The 17,696-nt window shown below is 40.8% G+C and overlaps 1 protein-coding gene across 2 annotated transcripts in view; it reads right to left on the reverse strand.

The window, feature by feature from the left end:
* TSPAN8 (tetraspanin 8) overlaps positions 1 to 17,696 on the reverse strand; it is a 32,883-nt gene that overhangs the window by 6,558 nt on the left and 8,629 nt on the right. For both annotated transcript variants that reach the window (XM_034643804.1, XM_034643805.1), the window contains 5 exons: positions 12,683 to 12,745; positions 7,944 to 8,081; positions 6,388 to 6,462; positions 6,184 to 6,291; positions 1,749 to 1,880 (listed from right to left, as the gene is read on the reverse strand). In XM_034643804.1, the coding sequence (XP_034499695.1) occupies positions 1,749 to 1,880; positions 6,184 to 6,291; positions 6,388 to 6,462; positions 7,944 to 8,081; positions 12,683 to 12,745 (516 nt within the window). The remainder of the gene's footprint in view (positions 1 to 1,748; positions 1,881 to 6,183; positions 6,292 to 6,387; positions 6,463 to 7,943; positions 8,082 to 12,682; positions 12,746 to 17,696) is intronic.

A 17,696-nucleotide genomic window follows, 5' to 3' on the forward strand; every position in this document is an offset into this window, starting at 1 on the left:
TCTTGCAAATGACACAAGGCAGATGGAAGTATTTTATGAATTTATGACCCTCCTTTTGGGAAACTGGTGCAGCTATCAGCCTATCTTCTGCTGAATTATGTGTGAATTTGGAGGGAATGTCTATTACTTTTTAGGATAAAAAAAAAATCTATCCTGTGGAAAAACATCTTCGAATTGAATCTCTAACAGGCAACAGATAACAATCTGCAACTGAATTTACTACTGTTCTCATCATCCTAAGTGGTAGCTGCGTTCACTGACGGCATATTTATTTCCCCTCTTCCTCGCAGATATCCTATCACTAAGCTAGGTCAGAAAGAATATAAAAAAGCCAGAGTGATACTGCTTTGACAATAAAAAACATGATTGCTCTGTAGTCCAGTTGGAATAACTTCTCCCCATGAATTATGTTAAGTCCTAGTAACAGCAACTCCCCTTTAGAACAGAGTGTCCTGATTTTTGATGAGATTAGCAAAAGGGTGTGACAGCCAGCAGGAGAGAAATTTCCCCCGAGGTACTTTCTGTTTCCTACCGAATAATTAACCTCAGTAGCCATTACTACACCAATGCCAAAATGAAAATAATCTTCGGATCTTACAGAAATTAATTCATTGAATTATAATAGATTTCATGCATCCTTTTCCCAACTAGATTATAATCTCCTCGAGGGTCCAGAAGTATGTATGATTTTAGCAAGGGCCTGTCTGATACATAATGGGCAGCAAATAATTAATTAGTTAATTAATTATTAATAAATAAATAAATAAAAACATAAATACTAATGATCATTTTCCTATGTATTCCTCCCAAGCAGAAGGAACAATTTATGTAAAGCCCTGTCGTAAGGGACAGACATTATATCCTTGAACCCTGAAGACTGTGTTAGATAGGGTCCCATAATACCTTGTGCCTGTCCCTATCTAAGAAAGACCAATAATTCGTTGAAATGAAGTTGCCTAGTTTTCTCTCTCTCTTCATTATTTAAGCATCAGCGCCATAAGTGCAGACATTGTGCCTGTCAGGAATGGATTTTCAGTGGCTGGTAAAAGGCCTGGCCCATAGGAGGTGGTCAATCATATTTGATGAATTAAGCAATAATAAGAAATATAACATTCACATATTGACATCTACAAGTGACGTAAATATGACATCTACAGCACTTAAAAGACAAACCCAGCTTTTTCAATTGACTTTAAATGTCTGAGGCAACTTCTCAACTGGAGCAATAATTAGGCAAATTGACTGATACACTTAACATCCCTAGTTAAGTCAAACCCCTAAAGGACAAGTCTTTATACCTATGCAATTATTTGGGAAAAGGAACCTTTGATAAGAAAAAGCAATCTCTACTTTGCAAACTAAAGTGAAAATATAGATTTCTAGGCTTTATGTTAAAATAGAAAAAATAGAGAAGAATAATGATTAAAGTCATTAATCGTTATTAATGAGGATGAGATAACTTTCATCGGTTAGCTTGTACTTTCCTTCTCCCTGCAGTTGAATGTTTCTTTGATCTATTAATGTTGACATTATAGGATATCAGACTCATAGAAAAAAAGGAAATACTTTCACTTTTTTATATCTGCTTTTATCTTTAAGCAGGATTTATTTTTTATTTGGGAAATTCCTGGGACTTTTATATCGTTATTCCCATTGTATCTGCTTGCAATTTAATTTTTTTTGTAGAGACTCACTGTGGAAAAAAATTAACAGAACAACTTACTATGTCAAATTTGATTTGTTCTCACCTGTTCGTAAACCTGTTTGCCTTCATACATCACACAAGCATCTGATGAACTTGAACATTCACATGATTTATAATTCTCTTGAAAATTATTTCCCCAGTCAGCAGCTCCATTGACCAAACCACAGCATTTAAACTGTTTAATGAAAAGTAGATATAAAAAACAATCACCAACTAAGATAAAAAAAAAAATTGTCAATACATTCAACCCTATTTTTCTGAAACTATTATTAAAATGTTTCCTATACTAAAATGTCATGTAAATCACCTCACCAACTTCTCTGGATGTAGAAGCAAAAATGAAGGAAACTTCCATTTTGGTCTTAATATTAATGAAGGAAAAATTGGGTTGTGGATGCACAAGTCTGTGGAAGTTGGAGAAAAGATGAAAAACTCACCTAGTTTTAAATGACAAAAGAGAGGGGCTGATGTATATATCCTAGACTTTGGGAAAGAAGCTTCCAAAGAGTTCATGAGAAAATCAAGGTCTCTTTAAGGAACTTTTCCGCAAAAGATATGAGAGGTTTTAAAAGATGAAACTGCCATCTCATGATCTTTGATCATGTTTGGAGGAGAGGAGGAAAAGAGTGAGAGGCCTCTCATAGGCCAAAGAAGATGCTTGGCGAGCCTCCCGTAAGGCTGAATTTTGCATGGACATCCGCAAAATGGGGGGATGCAAATGAAGGATGAAACTCTTAAAATAATGTCAAGGAAGGCCCAGAATATACTGAAACGTGGGGAAACACTTTGGGAATCTGTGGTCATGTTTTGGGAAGAAAAACAAGGAAGCAATAAACCCAATGACTCAGGGTATATGGTATATGATTAGGTGAAAGAGAGAAGTGACTGTAGTAGTATTTAATCTACTAGAAAGACAATTCTTCATGAAGAAAAGGTAGAGAAAAATTGCTGAAGAAAATTGAACCAAGACTACGTGGTTTTCTAGGCTCAGATGCATTATAATGCCAGGATATTGAGAAAACTTTCACTTACTGGCTGGGTGACCACGTTACCCCCGTTACTTAACCTCTCTGTGCCACAGTTTCTTCATCTGTAAAATGCAGATAATAGTAGTTGCTCATAGTACATGTAAGTCGTAGATTTGTTGTAAAGAAAAAAATGGGAAAATTCCTGTGAAGATATGAAGTGCTTAGCCCAGTGCCTGGTTTGTAGGAAGTACTCAGCATGTGTTAGCTACTGTTGTTGTTATTTTGTGGTGGCTGTTGCCATTTCCATTATACTCTGCTCAACACTCATATGAATAATTTAGATAAATATTTGGAAAGTACCTTTTCAACTCTGTAGTTGATACAGAGCTGGCAGTGATGATTGACACTTTGGGGAATGGAATCAAGTTCCAAAGTTAGTTCAAACAATGGACTCAAACCAACAAGTTCACTGGAAGCAGATAAAAAGTCTTTCACTTTGGCTCAAAGCCTTAATTGCACAAATCATATGACTCAGCAGACATTCATATGACAACGAGTGAAAGATTTCAGTTGGTCCCAAGGTCAATCAATATGAGCAAAGAGGGCAATCTTGAAATAACTTCTTTTCCTGTTTCCATGGTAGACATGATTAATTGCTCATGCTTTTCTGATTAAATAATCTTGAATTTAACATTAAATGATATAGACAGCCAGATTTTTTTAGAAGTCCCATTATATGCACTCACGGACCACTCCATATTGGGAACACAATATACCTCAGGATTCCTTAGGGAGGCCTAGAAACAGAAGACACGGTAGGAGGTAGAAAGGCTAAACTTGGTATGGTATCTGGTCACCACATCAGATGTGAGAGAAGTTGAGGAAGAAGTTGGTCAGGACTTGTAAAAGTGTTATCACAGCTGGATGAACAAGGCACTGCACAGTGAATAATACAACAATGTCTAGACCAAGAGTCATCACCAAGAATCCAAGAGGAGCACATTCCATTAGTATGTTAGCAGAGAATCCATGGGGGGAATTCTCTGAAATCCAAAGAGAAAACCACTTTGTATCTACAACTTCTGTCCGTGTGTGGTGGGACCCCAAGTCATCTAGCCAGAGTTTGGTGTAGGATTCTTTTTCCAAAGAAAGCGTTACTGAAAAGGAAAAGCCCTGGTGCAGAGAGGAAGAGGGAGGGAGGGAGGGAGGGAGCTGCACAAAGGAGCGGATGTAGTATGGGATGCTTTCCCACTGCACACGGTTCAGCTCTGTAGAACAGAGCCCCGTGCCCCGCCCCACCTGCCACTCCCACTCTGACCCCGCACATTGGAAGAAAGGAAGAAAGGGAAGGAAGGAAGGAACTCAAAATGGACATTAAAAAAGAACTATATTTCTATGAACATAGGAAGCTCCAGGTATAGTGTTAGTGTACAAGAATGGAAGTAATTCAGAACTGTGCTACAACAAACAGAACATTTAGAACCCCGTGGTTGGTACTGAGACCTTGGATATCAGGGACAATGTGTAGCAAGTATGATTCAGGACACAACCCAGAGGTCCAGTGGTTACCTATAGTACAATTTGTCTTAGGTCAACCACCAGGGAGGATCAAGGATGCTCAGTCCCACCCAGGGGAAGAACTGAGTTGCTTAAATTCTTCCTGCTTTAAACCTGGATTGATCTGGGCTCCAGAGTAGGATGCTGGAGGGGAGAGGATCAAGAAATGCAGCTATTGGGGAAGCTGGGGAAAGCACACCACAGAGGAAGTGAAACACAGACTGACTCCTATCAGGTTTCAGCTCTTGGAAATGATGCTTTAAGCAGAATTTTTACAAGCTGGAGTCTATTCAAACAGGAACTGGGGAATGCTCTGGGAAAAAAAAAAGTCATCTGATAAACAGTTCAAGAAACTAAGGATGTTTCAACTTAAAAAGCAAAGCTTTTAGAAATCATACGATAGCCATTGTCAAAGTAAAAGTTGCAATGTGCAGAAGCATCAGTAGATTTTCTTTTTCCTCTAACACTCCAGAAGGAAGAACCAGGACTAAATAATGTAAATCCTAGGGAGGCAGGTTTTGTTTCAAATTAAGAAAGAACATGCTAATCATCAGACTTAGATATAAATGAGATGGGATGGGCAAAAACTGATGAACTTCCCGTTCTTCGATGTTCAGAGAGTGGATGAGCATAAATATAAAATACTTCAATCAGTGAGAAGTCAAGTTGAATGCCCTACAAAGTCCAACTGTCCTCTAAGATTCTGAGAATTTCCCTAATATGTGAACTGAATGCTACACGTAGTTAATACGATGGGAATTCTGAATAAAGAAGGAGTGATTAGGAGTTTCACAGAGTAAGTAATATTTTAGTCAAGCCTTGAAGTACACGTAGTATTTGGGAAGAGAGAGAGAAGTATTAGTATTTTCCATGTTAGGTAATGATGCCAAGAGAGGAAGGCAGAATTGTTTAAAGGATCCTGAGTGAACGAACCTGACTGGCCTAGAGTGGAGGGTTTTGCTTTGTTTTGTTTTTTGTTTGTTTTTCTTTGTTTTATTTTTATGGAGTAGTGTTTACTAATATTACAATATTAGGTAAGAACCAGAGAGTATAATATCTTCAATGCCTGCCTCTTGACTTTGACTAAAGATTTGACTTTTGCTGTTGACTTTTACCCTAAAGACAGAGAAGCAGCTTCAATAAGTAATAAGGGAGGGGCTGGTATACCAATTAAAAAAAAATAACGTCAGACACCTGGGTTCAAATTCCAATCTCATTACTCATTAGCCGTCAGACCTCTCCAAGACGTAACCTCCTTATCTCTAAAGGAGGGATAATAAAGATAATATGATCCATCTCAAAGAACTGTCATAAAAATTAAATGAGCTACTGCATGTAAGGCCTAGTACATACTAAGTAGCAATAAAATGATACCTGTAATTATTTTTATGACAGAGGGGACAGACATGGAGGCAGAGAGAGAGAGAGAGACTTTCCAAATGCCCCACACTATCCTGCTAACTGGTAAACAGGAAACAACTATTGATTTGGTCCAACTGAGGCTTAATTGGTCATAAATGTTCTTCTTCTTTTTTTTTTTTTTAAAGATTTTATTTATTTATTCGACAGAGATAGAGACAGTCAGCGAGAGAGGGAACACAAGGGGGGAGTGGGAGAGGAAGAAGCAGGCTCATAGTGGAGGAGCCTGATGTGGGGCTCGATCCCATAACGCCGGGATCACGCCCTGAGCCGAAGGCAGACGCTTAACCGCTGTGCCACCCAGGCGCCCCATAAATGTTCTTCTTAATCTCTGTCCTTCTAAACTGCTTCAGAACTTCCTAAGAAGTTGGAAACAAAGTTAGAAATATTCTTGGATTTTTCTTATCGCACAGTGACAGAATAATCAGTCAAAATGTGCAAAATGGAGACACGTTTTTAGGTTAAGGAATACTCCTGTTAAAAATTAACATAAAACCCATGCCCAACTTGCAAATGAGTATCAATTCTAATTACCTCTTTTTGAAATTTAATCAGGGCTTTCTGGAATGCTTCTGCTTCCTTATCTGCTCCACTTAAAAGCTTTATATTTTCATAGAGAGTCTCATTCAGAAGACGCTCCGACTGAAAATTGAGAAGCACTGTTAAATTATTCATGCCAGAAGGTAGTATTCTGATCTTCAGACTTTTCCCAAATTATTAAATATCATGTGTACATACCTCAGATTTGAAAGTAGCTCCTAGGACACCTGCTGCCACCTGCAGGAGCAGGATCAAAAGCAAGCCTATGAAAAACTGGGAAAAAAAAGAAATGAAATACATATTATCCCCGAGGCATTCAGTCACATCTTGGGACATTTGGGCCTGGCGCTTTTTTCCGCAGTCGGGATTTTATTACAGTTGGAGTAATAACCGCGTTCTTCGTTTATTCTACCCTTGGCCTCAAAAAACCACTTTAGGGGCCATTAGTAGTCAAAACATTTGCTTCAAACCCTGACCAAGCAAAGTGGCTAAAACAAAAATTTATTGATAGGACTGTGGGCATCGGTGTGATGTTGAATGGAGGAAAGTTTGAATGCTTAGATGCAATTGTTTGAATATGATCTTTCTCCTTTTTCTTCATCAAACGCAAACTCACACAAGCTTTAAAACAAACTTCAGAAGTGAGTTCAAAACAAGTTTCCTACCGCTAGCAGAATCACCCGGGGTCTCGTTATACATGTACACTCCTGAAACCTGTCTCAGATCTATCGAATTAGAACTTTAAAGAATGCAGCCCACAAATTAGGTTTTCTCTCTTTAAAACACACTCCTCAAGTAATTAGATGGCCCAAATTGCAAATGAGGCCTTACTGATCAAAAGGCAACCACTAGGGATGCTATTAAAATAGGCTCTGTCTCTACCTTCCCTCATAATAAACAGCTACAAAGTATCTTTCAGGGACAGACACAATACTTATTTTATGAGAGAAACAAGTTTAAATGAGCTCTGTAAATGCTAATGTTAGATTTTATCTAATAAATGTCATGATCTTTTTTCTCATATTTTTTCTACATCCTTTTATTATTTTCTACTGTCCATGTAAAAAGTAAATGTTTGTGGGTTATCCCAACCCAATCCATCCTCCTTGAAGCTTTCTAAGTGGCAAATCTGATTACCTCACTGTCTTATAATTTTGTTAACATGGAATATGATTTGGCGCCATCCACACTAAGACCCATCTCCCATCATTTATTGAAAATAGCCTCTGTCATGCTCCAGCCATACCCAAGCCCTTGTCAGTCCCTAAACGTGCCAGCATCGTACTGCCAGCCTCTCTCCCTGGAAAGCCCATCAACCCCTCACCCACACAAACACCTTTCTCACTTCTGCTTCCAGCTTGAAAGTTCTTTCCTCTATCCTTGCCCTCCTCTTCTTGGGCCATTCACACTGTAGCTAACAGTTGGCTTGTCAGTCTTCCCCAATGGGTTCTAACTGTCTTAATGTCTATGTATCTTTTAGCACAGTACCTGGCACACAGCAGGTACTCGGAAAGAAGGAAGGAAGGAAGGAAGGAAGGGAGGGAGGAAAGGAGGGAGGGAGGGAGGAAGAAGGACTAAAATTTCTCAGGGCGTCCTCTAATCTAAGCTAAAAAATATGAGCTTCTAAATCAACCCCCCTAAGCAAAAGTTCAAGTTTCATCGATCTTGGCAAGTCCTTTTGACAGACAACGGAAATGGAAGACCATCCTCGGAAGTCCGAAGGCTGGGTATAGCGATTCGTCTCGAGAACTCACCAAAAGAAGCATGCAGCGGCTCTCTCTCATGGCACCACAGCATCCCAGGAACCCCAGAATCATGATGACAGACCCCACAGCAATCAAGATGTTCACAGAAACATAGGAGCTAGTGACAGAATCCCCAGAGTTGAGAATCTGAAAATTAAAAAGAGATTAATGACAGAAAATCCCTTTCTTTGAGGCTGTTGTTCAACAAATACCCCCTGGATAGTTAGGGTGGGCCAGGCCCTAATCTAACACCTTGAGACACTTCAGTGATCTACAAAAGCCAACAATCCCTGCTCTTGAGAGCTTACATTTTATCCAGGTGTTACTTAACTGAATAACATTTCCAACTTCTATTTGTCTAAAATGATCTATTGGATGCTCTATGGAAGAAATGCAGTAGGGCTTTTTAAATGCCGATTATTGTTAAAAGCTTAGAAGGATAGGTACTTTCCCCCATGATGCGACCTTTGGTTTGCATATTGTGTGTTTGTAAAGCATGCATTTTTTATGGCAATTTAATTATTTAAATTCGAAAGGCAAGTTCCTCAAACTACCAAGAGACCCAACAATATGAATGCATCTTAAAAAAAACATGATGGTGAGCTAAATAAGCCGTATTCAAAAGAGTGATTGCTCTATGATTCCATTTATATGACATTAACTTCGAAATCGGAGCAGTGCTTGACTTGGAGTAAGACAGGAAGGAAAGAAGGAACCGACTGCAAAGGGGTGTGAGTAAATGTTTAGGGGTGGATAAAAACGCTTTGCGTGTTGATTGTCATAGTGATCACGCAGGTCTATACATTTGCCAAAACAAAAATATTTAAACCACGAAAACAGGTCTGGTTCTTGATATTCCATATAATCCTATCCCCTTAGTCCCAGAAGGTATATAGTCTTTAGAGTGTTCCAGAAACTCTCCATTTTGCCTGCTCAGCAATGGGATATTGAGGAAAAACCTCCTAGGGCTCCTCATGTGGGCTTGGGCTACCCTCCCTGCGTAATTCAGTTCTTCTCTCCGGCAACACACATACTCTTCTTCATCACCGTCGTGATTCCTAGCCTCAAGCCTCCACTCGTCGTCCAGGTAAAGCACAAGCGAGAAGTGGAGCCTTGTGCGCACACTCTACGTGAGCGCTCCTCAGACCTCATCCATCGTGTACGGTCTCTAGCTACTGGGCTATTTCCAGGGAGAGCAAGAGTTGTTCCACTAATTCAGAGGCCCTGCCTCCTCGAATGTGCCGCACAGCATGTGGGTCAGCTCCCTTAACAGGAAATATATTTAAAAATAATAATAATAGGGGTGACTGGGTGGCTCAGTCCTTAAGCGTCTGCCTTAGGCTCAGGGCGTGATCCCGGCGTTATGGGATCGAGCCCCACATCAGGCTCCTCCGCTGGGAGCCTGCTTCGTCCTCTCCCACTCCCCCTGCTTGTGTTCCTCTCTCACTGGCTGTCTCTCTCTGTCAAATAAATACATAAAATCTTTAAAAAATAATAATAATAATAACTAATAATGATGTGTACATTTTAAAAGACTTTAAAAGCCAGCTCATAGCCTAGAGGAAAGCCTCATTCAACAATCAATAGGAAGGAATGTGCTGACTGTAAAAGCATTAAAACAAAGATTCATATTCCACTCAGGGTCCTCATATATAACAAAGGTTCTAACCCTGGACTAGTCAACTAACACTGTGGGGCCCCAGTTTCCCATTTATAAAGGAAACTGGGTCAGCATCTGTGATCACTGGGGCCTCCTTTGTCTCTAAGAGTCTATGCTTACAGATAATGTTTCAACGTACATATTTAGAAAGCTTGGTTATGTCCGAAAGAGTTTTTTGTTCATTTTCCAGGTTTTTTTGTTTGAGTTTTGTTTGCTTGTTCATACTGGAGCTAAGAAATGGGTTTTGTTAATAAACACGCATGGCACCTGGGTCAAAGTAGACTGCATGACAAAAAATCAGCATCAGGAAACCCCCTCTACCCACCTACCATCAAACATGGCCTCCCTAGAACATTGTGGCCAGGGCAGGTAAACCTGAATGCGTGGGAGAGGGATAACTCACCGTCTGAGATGTCAGAACTTGGCTTATGGGCCAGAAAGAAATAACAGGTCGATATCTACAGGTGAGACTGGAGAGTGCAGCTAGGCAGGTAATGAGGCCCTTCTCTAAAATCGGCCTGGGCAGCGTAACCCCCCTGCCAGAGACTGGCTGCCTGGGGGGGTCGCCCAAACAAGTGGCTCTTCTTTCTCAGGCAAGAAATTGAAACCTGAGTTCAGGTGTTCGCTCCAGGAAAGGGACAGCAGAGTCTTAAAAAGCTGTCTTGGATGAACAGTGTCTTGTGTGTTAAGACAAGGGAGAATTTCCAATGGCTGAACCTTGAGGGAAAGGGCTCAGGGTGGTCTGTGGGTTCTAAGAAATCTCCTGAGACAAGAATGGCTGCCCCAAAGGCTTGCCTCAGGGCGCTGAGTTTCCCTGAGGGAAAACAAAGTGTCCTACCTAGAGACACTTTCAGCAGGAAGAGATACGCTAAAAGTTGTGCACTAAGACCTCCCCGACATCCTTCCTGTTTGCCTTCATGCTCAGCCTTTTCCTTCTGCAACTGTCGCCTACTTCCCCACTATTGAAATTCAGTTCTTTGCAGTCTTGGTTCTTTGTCGCTGACTTCAGACAAAGATAAATCCAGCCAATGTCACAGAAGTCAAGCTGGTTAATGGTGTCCTCCCAGCAGATACAGACTTTCATCCAGGCAGCTGGAGGCTGACAGCACAAGAGTCAAAATGTAACCGAAGGCGCTGCCTCGCTCCATGAATTCATTCCGTGTCCCCAGATGTGGAGTCCCACCCTTTCAAGGACAACAGTTTTCCTCTAATACATTCAGTGTGTGGAATTTCTTAACAGACTAAACACCAAAGTTGTTTACCAGAAGCACTTGGGGGAAAGAAAATGTTCCCATATCAACCAGAAATAAAATAAAATAAAAGACAGGCTGCACACATATCTTAAAAAGGCCAAAGCACCCTCTAAATAGGGGGCTGTTTCATCTCTGTGCTTGATCGTGAGTCTGAAAGTCAGACATCAGCTTCTGGACAACAGAGATTCAGCACACCTTCAAATACCCTTCTCGAGTTCAAACCCAGAGCCCAAGGCCACCAGGAAGTCACAGTTAACATTTATCTGTGTATGACCATAAATGAAATCCGGAAGGACTAGGATGTTACCAAGTAGTTGCCACACCTGTCCCCACCCAATTTCTTCACCGTGGGTAGAAGCAGAATGAGGAAGCTGCTAGCTGCCATTGTGATTCCTTGGGTTCTCTAAGCGTAGAAGGCAAATTTTAAAAAGAGAAGAGGAGCCAGAGAAGGAAAGGAGGGAGGAAGGGAGCAAGGGAGCAAGGGAGGCAGGGAGGCAGGGAGGGAGAAAGGGAGGGAGGAAAAAAGGAAGGCAGGCAGGGAGGAAGAGGCAGAAAAGCCACCCAGTGAGAAAGGAATCATAACAGATGGTAATTTGCTTTTAATCTTGCTTACAACGAGGCTGTCTCCAAAGGCATTTAGCTTCATTGCGGTATAATAAGTTTTTGTAGAAAATACATTACTTTAATTGCTGGCTTAATATATCTTAATAATTATCAAATAAGGATCAAAATTCCTCTAACAGGCAGAAACTTTACTTGGGGAAAGAAATACCTCGAAAAGGCCCTGGCAGTAGAAGCCGGGATCCTGAATCATGGCAAGGGCCCAGACCACAAAGAATAAGGGAACTGCCGTGCATGCAGTTAAGAATAATAATTTGGGCGGGTGGAGTGCCCCTGAGAAGAAGGGGGAGAGAAGAATGGAAGCAGGGGAGCCAGGAAATGATGCCAGCTATTATGTGGGGCAAAACCAAAGGAACAGCCCCGCGCGCCCTCCTCCTCTCTCCCCTCATGCACTCTGGCGCATTCACAAAGGTGTATGTGGGGTGGAACGGAAACAGCACAGGTGCGAGCCAAAGCCTGGAGCCGGAGTTAACTCTGAGAACTAAATAAACTTCGTCCCGACCTGCAGAAATCTTGTGAAGACCTCTGCCGCAGGCCGTGGAATGGTGCGTGGTGAAGGAAAGGGGCTCGTGCTGCTCTTATCTAAATAGCAAGAGGCTGGACACCAGCAGCCAATGGCTGAGTTACCCGAGTGGGACCAGCCTCTTACTGTTCTAAGGAGTCACCCTCAATGCCAAGTCGGCACAGGTAATTACCAGCCACCTCCGTATCGTGTGGCCTCTAAAACACAGATTCAAATTCTTCTCCTCCAAGAGAATTTCTCACCATCTTTACTTTTGGACCAGCCTCACACCTTGGGATCAGCCAAATGACGGTCAGTACCTTGTGCAACAGATATTGTTCCTGGTGCAGAGGAATGGTAGTCTGTACCCTCCAGCTACACTTCAGGTCCCCCTTCTGCCAATAATGAAGGAGCCTGGTTTCCACTCTAGCCCCTTCCGACCTCCACGTTCATGGCAATCTTCCTATCTTTGAAATAACACCTCTCCATTCTCCAAAAGGATTGATCCATGCCTAGCACAGTGCCAGGCGCATAGTGAGTAATTTTGATTAATTACATTGAATTAAATTATAAAATCACGTACCAGCACAAAGGAGTACAGCAAGCACTTAAGGAAAAAGCTAGAGAAATATTTCTATTATTATGGTCATTACTTTCATCATTATAAGAAAAATAAATTACTTTGGGAGCAGAGAAGTTTGTATCTATTTACCTCTTGACCATCCTTGTTTACTCGTACCCAAATTGCTGCTCCCAGAATCAAGATGCCACAAAGCTGCAGAAGGAAAAAAAAATGTTAGAGGACAAGAGAGACAAACTGCGACTCTGATTGAACACACCCTTAGACGTCTGGTCACAATGGCTTATCATTAATTATACATTACCCCCTAAAAGATATAAATCTGGCATATTCACGTGTAGGTAATTGCTAAAGCATTCCACTAAAATGGGTAAATTTGTTAAGAATAATTCCGTTTCCCGTCCACAGTCCATTCATGGGTCTACAGACAAGCAGTCATCACCACTACAGGGGAGGCAAACGATGATTTTTCATGTTTCAACGCTCACTCTGTGTTTTGCTAGATTATTATATCTGAAAGAGAAGTCACAACAGTTTAAAGACAAAAGATCCTTATTAGGTCCCTGGGTTTGTCTCTGAGAAGCTGTCTTGGACCGAAAAGGAAGAAAAAACCAATTAGCAAACATGCCTTCAAGATTCTAGAAGCAAGAAGTTGGGATAGACAGGGAACAGTAGTACATCTGACAAAATCTGCAGGTAAGCAGCAAGGGTTTACAACACTTTTTGTACCCCAATAAACTCCTTTAAAAATAAGCTCTTTTAGGTCGCAAAGCTTACCCAGAGAGGAGGAACAATGAGCAGCAGTACTTAAAACTCTTAAATGCACTTAATGACTTTCCCAGATTATTTAATTTGGACCAAAGCCAACATATAAAATGTGAAACACGTTTTACTTTTGTGTAAGGAAAACCCTTGTCTTTCAGGGTTTGATTTTGTTTTGTTTCATTTCAGATATATATATTATAGCCTCAAAAAAAATCAAAGATCTATTATTAAAGAGAGATGTTGAGAACAAGTTTGGTAACATAGCAGACACAGCAGCCCTTGCAAGATTTTCTAGACTGTTCTGGCCATGGGGTGCTCTGACAAAGAAATTCTTCAGTCCTCTAAAGCCCGCTGACCTGGTCGTATCATTGCTGTTGTGCATGATTGAGCCATATGCCCGCAATCTCAAAACAGCCAATTCACTTTTAATGGCTTCTCATTAAGTCTGCAGTGAACCTAGAGTCAAAGGCTTTGTTAAAGAACAGGGATTACCATGAGCAACTAAAAAATCAGAGAATATCCGCATTGCCTAAAAGATCTCAAAAAAAAAAAAATCACCTAGGTTCAAACCCTTCATTTCAGGTCAAAGGGCTAGAACCCTGAGAGCTAACAGTCCCGTCATGAAAATCCAGCACCGCTCTGAATCCAACCCTGTCCCTCGACAGGCTTCAACTTTTACAAAATAACAAAGGCAATGGAAAACCAAAGCTCTTTCTCAAATCACCAAATAACCTACACAATTTAAGTACCTTACAGGCACACACTGGCATACACCATGAAACACAAACCACTGAAAAGCCAGCTTTAGAGACGGAAAACCCTCAGTTTTTCTCCCCCTTTCCCCTAGATCCTAATTTTACTTGCAGATGGAGATAAATGCTCATTTTAGTAGCTCTGTGTTAATAAATAAGTCTGTAAGGATTTATGTTGAATGATAATGAGACCCCCTGAGATTTTCAGTAATTTACAGCAGTTGGATTTTTGTTTGTTATTTAATTTGTTCACTGATGTTTTCTTTTCCTTCTCAAGTAAATTTACATTGATTGTCTTAATAGTTGCTCTGGTGTTTAGCTTTAACTGAACATAGCATTAATTATCCAAATAGCTATTATAATTATTATCCTTATCCGATATTTATGAGACTATCAACGAGATAACTGTAGGAACTCCTGGAGTCTAAGACTGTGGTTTTTTAAACCCTTAACTTTTTTGTTCGTCTCTATGTGACTTTTTAGTTCACTTTTTCAATGCTTTTAGATATCAAGTCATTGAGAAATCAATGAAATCAACCATATTTATCCTTCAAATGATAACTTTTAATCTTCTCAGCCACCAAGTGTTATCCGTAACACTAACTTTAAAAGGAGTATCAAAACCATGAGACACTATTACATACCTATTGAAATGGCCAAAATCTGAAACACTGACAACCCCAAATGCTGACAAAGATGGGGAGCAACAGGAACTCTTGTTCAATACCGACAGAAATGCAAAATGGTACAGCCACCTTCAAAGACAGTTTGGCAGTTTCTTATAAAACTCAACATACTCTTACCCTATCATCCAGCAATCATGCTCCTTGGTATTTATCTAAATTTATGTCCACACAAAACCTGCAGAAGGATATTTATAGCTGCTTTATTCACAGTTGCTAAAACTTGGAAGCAGCCAAGGTGTCCTCCAGTAGGTGAATGAATGGATAAACTGTGGGACATCTAGACAAGGGAACGCTATTCAGCACGCCCCAAAATGAGCTATCACACCATGAAAAGACATGGAAGAACCTTAAATGCATATTATTAAGTAGAAGAAGCCAATCTGAAAAGGCTATATACTGTATGATTCCAACTACATGACAATCCGCAAGAGGCAAAACTATGGAGACACTTAAAAGATTGGGGGTTGCCGGAGGGGATACAGAATGAATAGATAAAGCACAGATGATTTTTTTAGGCAGTGAAAATACTCTATATAATATTATAATTATGGATACACATCAATGTCATTATGCATGTGTTCGAGCCCATAGAATGTACAAAACCCAGAGTGCAACCTAATGAAAACTATGGTCTTTAGGTGGTTATGATATGTCAATGGAGCCTCATCAACTGTAACACATGTACCCTCTGCTGAGTGATACTGATAACGGGGTAGGCTCTGCATGTGTGGGGGTGGGTATACGGGAAATTTCTGTACCTTCCTCTCCATTTGGCTGTACACCTAAAACTGCCCTAAAAAATTTCAATTTATTTTTAAATTTACTTTTAAAATTACTTTAAATACTTAAAAATTAATTTTTAAAAAGAAAAAGAAAGAGGGGCACCTGGATGGCCGGGTCAGTTAAGTGTCCGACTCTTGATTTCAGCTCAGGTCATGATCTCAGGGCAGTAAGATCAAGCCCCACATCGGGCTCTACATGAGTATGGAGGCTGCTTAAGATTCTCTCTCTCTCCTGGGGTGCCTGGGTGGCTCAGTCGGTTAAGCATCTGCCTTTAGCTCAGGTCATGATCCCAGGGTCTTGGGATCAAGTCCCACATCGGACTCCCTGCTCAGTGGGGAGCCTGCTTCTCCCTCTCCCTCTGCCTGCCTCTCTGCCTCTCTCTCTCTCTCTCTCTCTGTCAAATAAACAAATAAAATCTTTAAAAACAAAACAAAAGATTCTCTCTCTCCCCCTCTGCCCCTCCCCACCCCACTCTCATGCTCTCTTTCTCTCTAAAAAAGACAGAGAGAAAGAAAAAGAAAAGGAAGAATATACAATTATTTCAGAAGTCAAGAATATTTGGCTCAATTTCAATCTTTACAATTAGCTAAATTTTCTTAGAAATTTTGAAGTTGGGGGTGCCTGGGTGGCTCAGTCATTAAGCGTCTGCCTTCTGCCCAGGTCATGATCCCAGCATCCTGGGATGAGCCCCGCATCAGGCTCCCTGCTTCTCCCTCTCCAACTCCCTCTGCTGTGCTCCCTCTCTGTCTCTCACTGTCAAATAAATAAATAAAATCTTTAAAAAAAAAAAAAAAAAGAAATTTTGAAGTTGGATAAACCCTCATTTCCATTCCTCTCTATCTTTTCTTCCAACTTCATCTTAGAAACGAAAGAAACTCATGTTTAGAACATGCCATTCTCACCTTATTAAAGAAATTTACATATAAAATAATTCTTAATATAAAATCATTAAATTTTATACTGACTTTAAAAGAAAGTAAACTAATTTTCTATCAAGAATAATAATTTTAGAGTCATGATTGATAGTAACCTATTTTATCCCAATTGTTACAAGACTGGCTATTATAATGGTTCTCGGAGCCCTTTTCCAGTTTGGCTTTAGGTATTTGTCCCCCAGTCTTCTTAGAGATTTTTTTTTTTTTTTAAAGATTTTATTTATTTATTCGACAGAGATAGAGACAGCCAGCGAGAGAAGGAACACAAGCAGGGGGAGTGGGAGAGGAAGAAGCAGGCTCACAGAGGAGGAGCCTGATGTGGGGCTCGATCCCATAACGCCGGGATCACGCCCTGAGCCGAAGGCAGACGCTTAACCGCTGTGCCACCCAGGCGCCCCTGTCCCCCAGTCTTCTTATACAGTTTAGATAATTGAGAGTATAAATTAAGATGTAAGTATCTAGCTCTGTCCTAGTTTCTGTTGACCGGGTTGTAAAAGGAAATGAGATGATACTTTGGGCCCCAACTCAGCAGACAGTGGACACTGCAGAACTGACCGGGCCTACTGCCCCCAAAGCCCACCTTCTGGTTTCTCCCTGAGGGCAGTCATTGTGATTATCACTCAGCTCTTATGAGGTGTCTTTCTTTTTATGGGATTAGGATGCAGATGGTCTGAGCCAACATTCTAAGAAATTAAGTAATGCTTTTGATATTTGCTTATAGGCGTGCTGTGGACTGAATTATATCCCCCCTAAATTTACATGTTAAAGCTGTACTCTGCAGTCTGACTGTATTTTGAGATAGGGCTTTTAGGAGGTAATTAAGTTTAAATGAGGTCATCAAGGTAGGGTCCTAATGCAAGATGACCTTATAAGAGAGGAAGAGATCTCTTTGTCTCTGTCTCTGTCTATGCACGATGCCTGGAGGAAAAACCATGTGAGGACACAGCAAGAAAGCAGCCATGTACAAGCCAGGAAGAGAGCTCTCGCCAGAAACCAAATTGACTTGGTGCCTTGATCTTGGACTTCCAGCTGCCGGAACTCTGAGAAAATTAATTTCTGTTGTTTAACCCACCAACCCCATGGTATTTTGTTATGGCAGCCCAAGCAGACTAAGGGCACAAGCCGAAAACTACAGAGTGCCAGGAAGAGAAAGGGAAGCACCATCTAGAGCAAAGATAAATGGTATAGAACCAGCTGATTTGTCCTCTTCTCAGACAGGTGTCTG

This window comes from Ailuropoda melanoleuca, chromosome 15 (assembly GCF_002007445.2).
Source record: "Ailuropoda melanoleuca isolate Jingjing chromosome 15, ASM200744v2, whole genome shotgun sequence".
NCBI lineage: Eukaryota > Metazoa > Chordata > Mammalia > Carnivora > Ursidae > Ailuropoda > Ailuropoda melanoleuca.